Source organism: Ctenopharyngodon idella, chromosome 13 (genome assembly GCF_019924925.1).
Source record: "Ctenopharyngodon idella isolate HZGC_01 chromosome 13, HZGC01, whole genome shotgun sequence".
Classification (NCBI taxonomy): domain Eukaryota; kingdom Metazoa; phylum Chordata; class Actinopteri; order Cypriniformes; family Xenocyprididae; genus Ctenopharyngodon; species Ctenopharyngodon idella.
The window spans coordinates 4,352,519-4,365,365 of NC_067232.1; the positions used below are offsets into that span (position 1 = coordinate 4,352,519).

At 37.7% G+C, this 12,847-nt stretch overlaps 1 protein-coding gene across 1 annotated transcript in view; it reads left to right on the forward strand.

The window, feature by feature from the left end:
• cdh23 (cadherin-related 23) overlaps nt 1-12,847 on the forward strand; it is a 271,367-nt gene that overhangs the window by 246,598 nt on the left and 11,922 nt on the right. The window contains 17 exon segments of the mRNA XM_051916257.1: nt 630-851; nt 1,960-2,079; nt 2,161-2,341; nt 2,483-2,616; nt 3,674-3,883; nt 3,958-4,065; nt 4,174-4,276; nt 4,612-4,737; nt 5,777-5,980; nt 6,614-7,072; nt 7,244-7,360; nt 7,688-7,912; nt 8,050-8,219; nt 10,290-10,427; nt 10,518-10,637; nt 11,510-11,687; nt 12,252-12,463. Of these exon segments, the coding sequence (XP_051772217.1) occupies nt 630-851; nt 1,960-2,079; nt 2,161-2,341; nt 2,483-2,616; nt 3,674-3,883; nt 3,958-4,065; nt 4,174-4,276; nt 4,612-4,737; nt 5,777-5,980; nt 6,614-7,072; nt 7,244-7,360; nt 7,688-7,912; nt 8,050-8,219; nt 10,290-10,427; nt 10,518-10,637; nt 11,510-11,687; nt 12,252-12,463 (3,027 nt within the window).

Consider the following 12,847-nt stretch of genomic DNA (forward strand, 5'->3'; position numbering starts at 1 on the left):
AAAAAAGTAAAGATACTGAAATAATTGAATGAGATCCCATAATAATTTAATGTAGTAAAAAATAATATTATATTTTATTGTATGATGTGATTAATATTATATTTTTAAATATGGTTTCATTACAAATATGGTGATTATCTCTAAGGTGGACACCCAACTTAATATATGATATCTAACCATGTCACGTCAACAAATTAATAAGTCAGCGATCTATTTATTGTCATGTTAAATATTGTGCCTTTTGCCCCAACAGCAGGGGTCCCTTTTGCCCCAAATACCACCTTTTACATATTCTTCCATTATTGAAAAACTGTCTCTTTAATTACCTTGAACAAAACTAAAAATCATTAACAAGACTTTTGTCTCAAAATATTTTCAATAATGTCAGCGATTCTCATTTGCTACTTAAATCTACAACATTTTAAAAAACATTAAATATTAGATCAAATTAGCGCAGAATCAACTTTGCGCAGCTGCCCGTAATCGTGTCAAGGATCAGGCAAATGTCTGCGTGCATCTCAAAAAGCGGATGTTTAGGAAAGTGCTGCGGCTGTCCTGTTGGATTACCCTACTTATTACTGTAAAATGTTAAAACGTATTTAATTCACATATGTCATCTGTTTCCACAGACGTCCACCACCGTGTGGGTGAATATAATTGATGAAAATGACAATGCACCTGAGTTTCCGGAGGAAGAATATGTGACGGAGCTCAGAGAGGGGCCAAACACTGTAGGAGCCATCATCGCCACAGTTACTGCCATCGACCCTGATGAAGGTCTCAACGGAACCATCCGTTATGCCATCTCCAGGGGCAACCTGGCCCAGACGTTCCAGATCAATAGCATAACGGTGAGGCAGTCAGAGAGTGACAGGCAGGAAACAAGGACTGGTTTAGACACACTGATGTGTTTGGTGTTAATGGATTATTTTATTTTCTGTGTTTGTATTTCTTAGAAAACCTTGAAAATTTCGGGGAATTTTTTAATAACTTTATTTGAAAAGGTTACGGTTTAAAAATTCAAGAAATCCTTTTTTTCTTACCTCAGGCCCACATGGCCAAATGTGAATGCTCCCCCCGATATTCAGATTAGTGAATATCCAAATCCAAATCCTAATCCTAACCAAATCCTAAATATGTGGTTTCAACATATGCATATATCAGTACTTATTTATCATTACTGACTCTAAGCATAGTTCTAAAGCACTGCTTTATTTTAAACCAACACAGTAATTTTTGAATTCATATACGTAGAATGTGCATAGATTACATAGATAACTAATTTGCATAATAACCCAAGAACACAACACCTGATCATATCTGAGCCTGGAAATGGCAACATAAGTGTGAACATAATGCAATGTTGACAAAGACTGAATGAGAACTTCTGTTTTTTAAACATGTGGTCGAAAATATTGTGATATTTCTCTCTCAAATATGAAAATAATACTACATAGGCAGTGAAAGCATGATATTTTAATGTCAATCAAAGCAAAATATAGATTGATATAATTTTTAAAAAATCTTTAAAATGATTTGTGTTCGATATCCTGTTTATTACACTACTGCTCAAATGTTTTGGGTTGGTAAGATTTTTAAAATGTTTTTTAAAGATGTCTCTTCTGCGTTTATTTGATCAAAAATACAAAACTGTTATATTGCGAAATATGATTACAGTTTAAATGAACTGCTTTCAATTTGAATATGTTTTGAAATGTATTTTATTTCCTGTGATGCAAAGCTGAAAATTCAGCATCATCACTCCAGTCTTTAGTGTCACATGATCCTTCAGAAATCATTCTAATATGCTGATTTACAATATGCTCAAGAAACATTTCTTATTATTATCATTGTTGAAAACAGTGCTGCTTAATATTTTGTGACAGTGTTTCCTGAGAATGATCCTCCACTGCTGTGCGTGTTCATTGTGTGTGTGTGTGTGTTTGTGTGTGTTCACAGGGTCAGATTGTGGTCATTAGGGAACTGGATTATGAGATCAGTAGTGGTCACTACGTGTTGACGATCACAGCCACAGATCAGTGTCCTATACCTCAGTTTAGACTGACCTCCAGCACCACAGTGAGTTCACGTCTGCTACACACACATTTATAACCCTCATGATTCCTTTATATCACTCTCACACACTGTCCTGTACCGCAGGTCCAGGTGAATGTTGTAGACGTGAACGATAACGCACCCATCTTCCCGAGTTCATTCGAAGGTCCGTTTGAAATCACAGAGGGACAGCCGGGCCCACGTGTCTGGACCGTTAAAGCCACGGATGCCGACTCTGGATCCAATGGAAAAGTGGAGTACAGCATCACCGCAGGGGACCTGAAAAGTGTGTGTGTGTGTGATGGACAGCTGATTCAGTTCCAATCAGAAAAAGTATTAGTGTTGATATTTGTTGTGTTTTTTGTCTGCAGTAAAAATGGTTTTAATCCTTTCTATCTGTGTTTCTTTCTGTCTCTCTTTTTCCCAGATGAGTTTGTAATTTCATCAGTTGAGGGAGAGTTGAGAGTGAGGAGAGATGTAGAGCTGGACAGAGAAACTATCGCATATTACAACATCACCATTACTGCCAAAGATCTGGGAACGCCAGCACTCAGCGCTACGGTATGCACCCACACACACATCTCAGTTCATAATCATCTACTACGCACAAAAGTATGAACTGATGGGAAAGTACATACTTTTGAGTATGTGGAAATTTGCCAGTATTGGGACACACTGAATTGCGTGCACGATTGATCTAAATAAAACTGAAATCGCGATATGGCTCAGTGCAATCTTCAAACCACAAAGGCTGTGATTTACTTTAAAATATGCGCTGCGTGTTTCAGAGTGAATCGCTGGTGCGGTTTGCGGATTCATGGTTTAAGGTTTGAAAATGAAGAAAATAAAATTATTATTAGTTATTAGTACTGAAACTTTACAGTTGTGCTGTAAAATAAAATAATTGATTATATTATTGTTTAAAATAATTATACTATAAATAAAATAGTATAGTAATATTAATAGTACTAATAATATTTAAAGGGTTAGTTCACCCAAAAATGAAAATTCTGTCATTAATTACTCACCCTCATGCCGTTCCACACCCGTAAGACCTTCGTCCATCTTCGGAACACAAATATTTTGATAAAATCCAAGAGGTTTTTTTATCCTCCATTGAAAGCTACGAAATTACCACATTCAATGTCCAGAAAGGTATTTAAGACATTGTTAAAATATTCCATGTGACTACAGTGGTTCAACTTTAAAGTTATGAAGCGGCGAGAATACTTTTTGTGCGCAAAAACAACAAAAATAACAACAAAAACTTCTTGGCCAAATTGTGCAGGTCTACAAACGAGCACAGCAAACCTGGAGCTTATCACAATTTTTATCAGAAAAATCACAATTTGATTTTTTTTACTGAAATCATGCAGCTATTTTCTTTTCCATTCTTTACCGCAGTTACAAATACTGAAAGAAAATCCCTCAAAATCCTCGTCCGTAGGCAAAATTAGTCCATAAAGCATGCACAGATGCAAAATATCAACAAGAAATAGAATATATTTCAAGCCACATTAAATCTAATCTTGCATATGATTTGTATGTGAATTAGTAAGCAATGAATCACTTACATATTTCCCATAATTCATGTGGTGGCTTTGTTTTTCTGTATCAGGTGGTAGTGGGCATTCAGGTGTTGGACATTAATGATAACGACCCCATCCTGCTTAACTTACCGTATAACACCAGCGTGAGCGAGGGAGCACCGATTCACACCTCCATCACTCAAGTGCGGGCACAAGACTCTGACAGCGGCCGCAACGCTCTCCTCACGTACAGCATCACTGCCGGCAACACTGATGGAGCGTTCTACATTAATGAGACAGTAAGAGACATTAGCACAAAAACAGCAGAGGGAAAGAATAGATAGTGTACAGACTGATGTGCTCTTTCCTCCAGTCAGGTGTGGTTCAGGTGAACAGGCCGTTGGACAGAGAGAGAATGGCTGAATACAGCCTCACCATCACCGTCAAAGACAACCCAGACAACCCTCGCATCGCACGCAGGGTAAATACCATGACACAAAACAGCATATCCGGGTGAATATCTGTTTCACAGACTGTGAATATCACGATCAGGTGAACACCGCAATGAGACTCTTTTCTCTCTTCTCAGGACGCAGAGTTGTTGGTAGTGACCGTGCTGGATGTGAATGACAACAGGCCCATCTTCACTCAGACCAGCTACAGGGGCGAAATCAGTGAAAACTCACTCACAGGTACCACATGTTCTCACTAACCACATCCTGATTCTTACAAATGAAAGACTGTTTTGACTATATTGTCCTTTCAAAGAAAGGGAAGAAGCTTTTTTTTTTCATTAATGATGAAACGATTTCAAAAGCAGCTCTACAGAAGATAATAGTGTCATCATCCAGCTCAATTCAGTTCAAGTTTTGTTCTCATCAGAGAGTGTCAGTGCAGTCAAATCAATAATATTTGGCAGATGAAATCTTGACCAATATAACATACACTGAGGGGAAATAAATACAACATGAATACTCATTTAACACCATCAAACCTCCCTCCCTCTCTCTTTCTGTCTGTCCATCAGGCACCACAGTGTTGATTCTGAACGGCCCTGTTCTAGCAGAGGACAGAGACATTGGGGTGAATGCAGTGGTGAGGTATCGTCTCCTGGGAGCCAGAGTGGACCTCTTCTCTATAGACTCCCTCACAGGTCAGAAGTTCAGGACAGATGTTAGGGGTTATGTTCATTTTGTTTTCCTTCAGGGTGTCCATTTAAGGCCTTCAAGGGATAGTTCACCCAAAAATGAAAATTCTGTCATCATTTACACACCCTCAAGTTGTTCCAAACCTGTATGAATTTCTTTCTTCTGCTGAACACAAAAAGAAGATATTTTGAAGAATATGGGTAACCAAACAGCTGATGGTCCCCATTGACTTCCATAGTCTGGGAAAAAAAAATACTATGGAAGTCAATGGGGACCAACAACTGTTTGGTTACAAACATTCTTTAAAATATCTTCTTTTGCATTCAGCAGAAGAGAGAAATTCATACAGGTTTGGAACAACTTGAGGGTGAGTAAATGATGACAGAATTTTCATTTTTGGGTGAACTATCCTTTTAAGAAATCTTTTAAAAACGTAATTTCAAGATATAATATCAAGAGGCTAATATTAAGTTCAACAGATCACATTGATGTAGTATTTTGAAGGATTTTTTTTCTGGTTATTATAGTCCATTGGTTTCTACTGACTTATTTTTAATTTATTGAGCATCACTAAACAAAATTGAAAAAGCAATAATAACTGTTTTCAAACAGGTTTCCCAAACATTGCCCGTCTGCCATTGGTTGAAAAACAGACATGAGTCAGTGTTGCTATGTCATGTTGGTTGGGATGCGTGAAAGAACAATGTGTTTTTTCACAGTTTTAACATTTTTCAGTTGACTTATATGTGTCTCTGCATATTAAAGGGAGAAAGTATTTTAACATCAAATGGATTTCACCTATAATATGATCTTTTTTTGCAAAGTTGATCTTAAATTTGTTCTTTTCTTTTTTTTTTTTTACACTGAAAAGGTCTTACATTTAGTACTCTTTAACATGCAGATACTTTTTTATTTCTGTTGTGGCAGATATACATGATAACAGTCCTCCCACCTCTGAGTTACACCCACAGAGTTTCTCGTAAACGAGCACCACTCCCACTCATGACACATTCTCTATTCCACCCCCTCTCTCTCTGTCTCTAGGGGTGGTATCAGTGCGTGGGGGTGCTGTGCTGGACAGGGAGGCTTTCTCTGTGCCGCGGGTAGAGCTGTTTCTGCTAGGGGAGGATGTGGGAGGTTTAAACAGCAGCGTTCCACTCACAATCACTATCCTCGACATAAACGACAACCCACCTGTTTTCAATCCATCCAGTTTCACTGTACACCTGCCAGAGAACAGCCCCACAGGTGAGAGAGATTGATGGAGCTTGATTAACTGGTAGAGGAACTAGTTTAATCTTGTTTGTTGGTCCCTATTGCAGTATAATGGGGAGTGGGAGTGTGTGTTATTGTTATTTTAATAATAAATAAATATGTATGTAATAAATATAATGATTTTTAATAATAATATTTAATATTAAAGTTAATATTTATAAGTAATGTATTATTTATTTATTATTTATAAATGTTTTTAATGTATACAATTTCATTTACACATCACGTCACTTCACATTTTTACTGGTTTATTGTGTATATACTGTTATAATGTTATAAATATAAATATTACATGAAAAACTGAAACAAAAAAAGAAATTTGGCTATTAACCTGAATAAAAAGTTTAATTTGAAGTAATAAAATTACTAAAACGAGAACGACAAAAGCACATCAAATATTTATTAAAGAGCCTCTGAAAATATAAAAATATTAATAAATAATATAATTGTATATAAATAATAATGCAATAATAAATGAATAAATATCAGTGTCCTATTGATTTTATAATATACAATATATATATATATACATACATACATGCATACATACATACATACATTCTACTATGTTAAAGGTGTGTTATGTGCTCTTGTGTGTGTTTTCAGGTGTGGTAGTAACGCAGCTCTCGGCGAGTGACGCTGACGCCGGCTCTAATGGTTGGCTGCAGTATAGGTTAGACACTGGTGCTCAAGACCGTTTCGTTGTTGACGCTCTCTCTGGTGCAGTTCTGGTCGGCAATGCTACACTGGACCGAGAGGAGCGTAGCTCGTACCGTCTGGTTGTCATTGCAACTGACCGAGGCACGCCCTCTCTCTCGGGGACGGCGACGTTATCTGTTGTTCTAGATGACGTCAACGACTCTCGTCCTCGTTTCATACGGCCTGTGCAGACGATCAGCGTTAACGAGTCAACTCCACCTGGAGAGGTCGTAGCTACACTCACCGCCGAAGACCCTGATCTACGACCCCGTCTGGAGTATTACATCATCTCTGTGGAAGCAAAGGATGATGGGAATCATCCAGTGGATGGGCTGCAGCAGTCGTTTGGGATTGACTTTCACACAGGCAAGCAATAATTTCTTACAAACTGTGTTATAAGACATTTTTTCTTGCACTTTCAGCCCTCTGAGACGTCAGCAGCTAAACACTATACGTTTTTATTAATAATTTATTTTCTACGGATAAAATGAACCCTGTTGTGCTCTATTGTTTTAATATTTGTGTCCATCTTCTCAGGTGCTGTGTTTGTACGAAACCCCTTGAACCGAGAGCTGGTTGCCACTTTTGAGATCATCGTTTCAGTGCATGACAACGCTAGTGATGTTATTGATATGTCAGTCAGTGTACCTAACGGTAAGAAAGATCTTTTTCTTCTCTTCATCTATTGAAAATTTTTCTCCATTTAAGAACAATCATATTGCAATCTTTTTTTTCTTTTCTTGCTTCTATTGAAAGAACTAGCATGTGTTCTGTATGCTGGATGACATGTCCCCAACAGTCCACAACCCTAACCATAACCCTAGCTTGACCAACAATGTTGACCGGTTTTGCCAGAAAAACCATGGTGGTTACCAACCAGTTTGTCTGGTTATCCTTCCTATGGTTTCCATAATCTAAACCAGCCTGGGGATAATTATTTGCTGTTTCTCCAACTCATTTAAATTTTATGTCTCTCCACAGCCAAATTGACCATCAACGTGCTGGATGTGAATGACAACGCTCCTCGTTTTCGACCTTTCGGGGTGGCGAACTTCTCCGAGAGGATTCTGGAGGGTGCTGTGCCTGGTACCACACTGCTGTCAGTGACGGCTGTTGATCCTGATAAAGGACCCAATGGACAGATCATCTACCAGCTTCTGCACCTGCCCCGTGGAGACTATATAAGACTTGAAGACCCATCTACAGGTTGCACATTTGCATTTCTGCAACTTTTCTACAGACCAATCAGTGGTCTAACCCTAAACCCAAAAAGATTGAAATTCTTGCTGATTTAATTTCATCTAAACTAAATTGTGGATGTCTTTCAATATCACTATCCACAGGTAAAATTGTGGCCAATCGGACGGTAGATTATGAACAAGTGCAGTGGTTGAACTTCACGGTGCGTGCTCAGGATCACGGCACACCTCCTAGCTTTGCTGAACTTCCTGTCTATCTGCGCATTGTTGATGTCAACGACAACAACCCAGTCTTTCAACAACCTTTATATCAGGTACATCAGCACAGACCAGAGAATCAGGCTACTTTTTCCCAGTTGTATTCAGGAAGCATTTTAATTCTGATGAAACAGTCTGAGATTTTAGTGAAAATGCTTCTGTGTTGCTTTTTGATAACTTAATGCAACATTTTAATTACAAATTATATTATGAAATGTTAGTATTACGTATGACTAATGTCACTGATTTGCTAGAACTACACTGTGTTACAAATTATTATGCAAGTGACATATCAGGAGAATTTCAGTACAATAAACATTCAGATTTTAGTTTTTCAAAGAAAGTGTTTGTTTGTTTTATTTCTCCATATCTTTTTAGATAACTGTTATCAATCTCAGACAAAACAGTTTGCCAGGTCTGCTTAGGTAAATGGAAACCCTACTTAAAGAGGTTGTTCCACATTATTAAGCAAGTCACAGTTCTCATGCAATATGGGGAGGAAGAAAGATCTTTCTGAAGATGAAAAGCATGAAATAGTGCAATGTTACGTAAAAGGCATGAAAACAACTAATATTGTGTGAAAAGTGAATGTAAATGATCAAACTATCATAAGATTTGTGAGTGACTTAGAGCACAGCAGAACTTTTAAGGAAAGTTTCTGTCAAAAAATATTAGTTGTATTAAAAGGACAGCTATAAAAAATAAAAAAAAAGCCAGTGTTGAGCAGCAAACAGGTATTTGAAGCTCCTGGTGTCTCTGGAGTCTGTAGAACCTCTCCATGCTGGCTGGCAGTTGTGCGTAAAGATGCATTTCAGCCACCTCACCAAACCTCACAAAGAGAAACATTTACAGTGAGTGTAGAAATACATAAAGACTCATTTTTAAATAGTTTTTTTCACTGACGAATGCCATACTACAATGGATGGTCTAGATGGATGGATTTCTGGATGGTTGGTGAGTGGCCACCACGTTCCAACAAGACTGTGACGTCAGCAGGGAGCTGGCGGGTGATGATTTGGGCTGGAATATTGGGAAGTGAGATGGAAGGTCCCTTTAGGGTCTCTGAGGGTGTTGAAATGACTTCTGCAAGATATGTGAAAGTCAAAACTGGCCATTTTCAGCTTTGGTATAAATAGAAGGACAATGCCTTCTGAAATACAATGCACTATGCACTATCCCATGCTGCAAAAAACACCACAGCAATAAAACTGTTTGAAAATGTATTTCTACACCCACTGTAAATGTTTCTCTTAACTTGTTTGACAGAAACTTTAAGCCTTTATCTGACCGAGTTCTGCTGTGCTCTAAATCACTCACAAATCTTATGATAGTTCCATAATCTCCATTCACTTTTCACACAATAATAGTTGTTTTCATGCCTTTAGCATAACATTGCACCATTTCATGCTTTTCATCTTCAGAAAGATCTTTCTTCCTCCCCATATTGCATGAGAACTGTGACTTGCTTAATAATGTGGAACAACATCTTTAAGTAGGGTTTCCATTTAACTAAGTAGGCCTGGCAAACTATTTAACAAACCTGTCTGAGATTGATACCAGTTATCTAAAAAGATACGGAGAAATAAAACAAACAAACACTTTCTTTGAAAAACTAAAATCTGAATGTTTATTGTACTGAAATCCCACTGATACGTCACTTGCATAATGATTTGGAACACAGTATAAAAGTAGTGCAGAAAATATTCCTTCTGCGTTTTATGTCATGCTTCACATTTTTCAAAAATGGTATTTTAAATCTTTTCAATATTGTTTTTAACTATGTTAAAATATTTTTGTGTAAAAAAAAAAAAAAAAAAAATGTAGCACGGTTTCCACAAAAATTTTAAGCAGCAGAACTGTTTTCAACATTGATAATAATAAGAAATGTTTCTTGAGCAGCAAATCAGCATATCAGAATGATTTCTGATCATGTGACACTGCTGCTGAAAGTTCAGATTTGCTATAACAGGAATAAATAACATAAGATATATTCAAATAGAAAATAGTTATTTTAAATTATAGTAATGTTTCACAATATTTACTGTATTTTTGATTAAATAAACGCAACCTTGGTGAGCATACAGTAAGACACTTTTAAACCAATGTTTTTGTGTATGTGTGTACAGAAGTCCATTTTTGAGGATGTTGCACTCGGCACCATTATTGTGAGTGTGAGTGCGACAGATGCTGACTCCGGCCTATTCTCTGTCATTGAATACGGGCTAGTGGATGGAGAGGGCAAGTTTGGCATCACACCCACTACGGTAAGTGCGTAAGTGTGAAAACAAAGCAAAGACAAAAAGAAATGTCATGTATAATGTTTTATATTTAATATTGATGTCCTTTGTTATCAGGGTGACATCTACATCCTGTCTGCCCTGGACAGAGAGACCAAAGACCGCTACACTCTCACAGCCTATGCCAGGGACAACCCTGGCGGCAGCCCCAACAACCGCAGAGAAAACTCCGTCCAGGTATAGATGAGAGAAAAAAAAATGAAATTGTGCCCATTTTATTGCATCTGAAATCATTTGAACGCATTTCACATCACAATTTATGACTTCCAAACACAAACGTAGGAACTTGGAGGCAGCATAAGTTGCCTTTTTAAGCTACTGTACTGAATAAAATATTTTTTAGATCTGTCTCGTTCATCCTCTCAATGCGAAATCAACATTCAAACAACCTGTTCTTCAAACTGCAAAGACTGTTGACCATAGTTGACCACAGGCACATAAAAGAAAAACCAAACATGGATAAAAAGACTTGAGCAAGAGAGACCATGACGCAGACAAGGTGGAGTCTCCTTTACTTCCAGTTCCTGTTTAAGAAGGATATGAAGAGAGCATCAGCTGTGCAAATGAGGTTTCACAAGACTTGAAAATCGTGAGTTGGCCGAGCGTTCAGCTCACACTTCCTCTATTCACACTCTGATGGTACGAGGAAGTGGGAAGTATAGAAGCAAAACAAGCAGAAAATCAAAATATCATCAGCTGGTTCAATGTACAATGCAAACGTTGCATAATATTTAGAAAATATTTAAAGCAACAAATGCGAGTAAAATGCGCCAAATCGGCTTTGGTGAGTCCAGTTGGCCAGTAACTTTTTGGGAGCTGCATCATCATTATTGAATTGTTGTTTTGCTGTATCCCCAACCAGTGTTTAGATATCAAACTCTCGTGCACGTTTTTGCATTTTTTTGCACAGAACATTTCAGTTTCATGTGAGCAGTCTTGCATGAGCTGACCTCAGATACTTGGCAAAACAAACAAAGAGTTTTGTTTTGGTGCTCCACCTTTAACACCTCTGTACCGGATCTCTGAACTTATGTTTCTGCATCTCTCAGGTGCAGTTGACAGTGATGGATGTAAATGACTTCCGTCCACGTTTCTCAGAGAGAGTCTTCACCACTAGTGTGTTTGAGAACGAGCCGGTTGGTACGTCAGTGATCACACTGAAGGCCATTGACCTCGATGAGGGCGAGAATGCATTACTTACCTACAGTCTGCAGGGCCCTGGAGCGGGTACAACACACACAGACATACAGAAATATACAGTAGTCAACATTTGAAGAGGATCAAAAAAGTTCATCAAAGTTGTCCTAAGAAGAAGGTTTTAGGACATCTTTGATGAAAGGTTTTGATCCACTTCAAATGTTGACTACTATAGATACATGGGTTGTGCAGAATTCAGAATTGAAGAATTGTCTCTCTTTTAATTCATGAGCCAGAGTTTGAATCGAATGAGCACACAGGATGTTGAAATGGAACTTTTATGTATATAATTTATGTAATTAATAATAACTTTAATAATTATAATATATAAAAAATTATGTGTTGTGTAACCTTGAGCAGTTACATTTCAGTTTGTTTCTTTTAGATTTATACCACTAATACTATTTCCTTAAATTCAATTTTAAATGCTCCTTCTTGTTTTTTACCTGATTACAAAGAAATTCAAATTCAGGAAATGAATTGGAAAGTAAAGGCATTTTCAGTTCAGTTTTGATGTAGGTTTGGATGAACCCACTCTAGTACAGCTACAGCATTTGATGTTGCTGCTGATGTCTCTTCCTCTTTCTATTATAGATGCGTTCTCTCTGGATCCTGACACTGGGCTGATTCGCTCCCTGCGGTTACTGCAGAGTTTTGAGAGGTTTAATCTGACTATGGTGGCGACCGATCATGGTAGACCTCCCCTCTGGGGCACCGCCAGTCTTCAAATCACTGTCATAGATGTCAATGACAACAGGCCTGTCTTTGTACGGCCTGCCAATGGCACTATCATGCACATACTAGAGGTGTGTGACGGTGAAAAACCAGTCACTCATTATTTTTATTACTAAAGCATGTTTTCATTAGCTATGTTTCCTTTCGCCTATTTTTATGCGATTTTGGGATATAACATAAAACAACACTGGATGGATCTTATGCGCTCAGTTGAGGCTGATACATTTTTTATCCGATAAGAAGACATAAACTAGGATGGAAACACATTTACAGAATAAATCCCTCGATGCGCAATGTGACTTTGCCTCTACAGAAGATGTGATTGGATAACTGAACTAACCAGTGGATTAGTTTCATTGCACAGCATCTCAAATGTTGATTTGATCATCTGATACACCTGTCATCAGAATGATTTGGTTTAATTCCCTCCCAGAGTAGTCTCGCATGATTGTGTT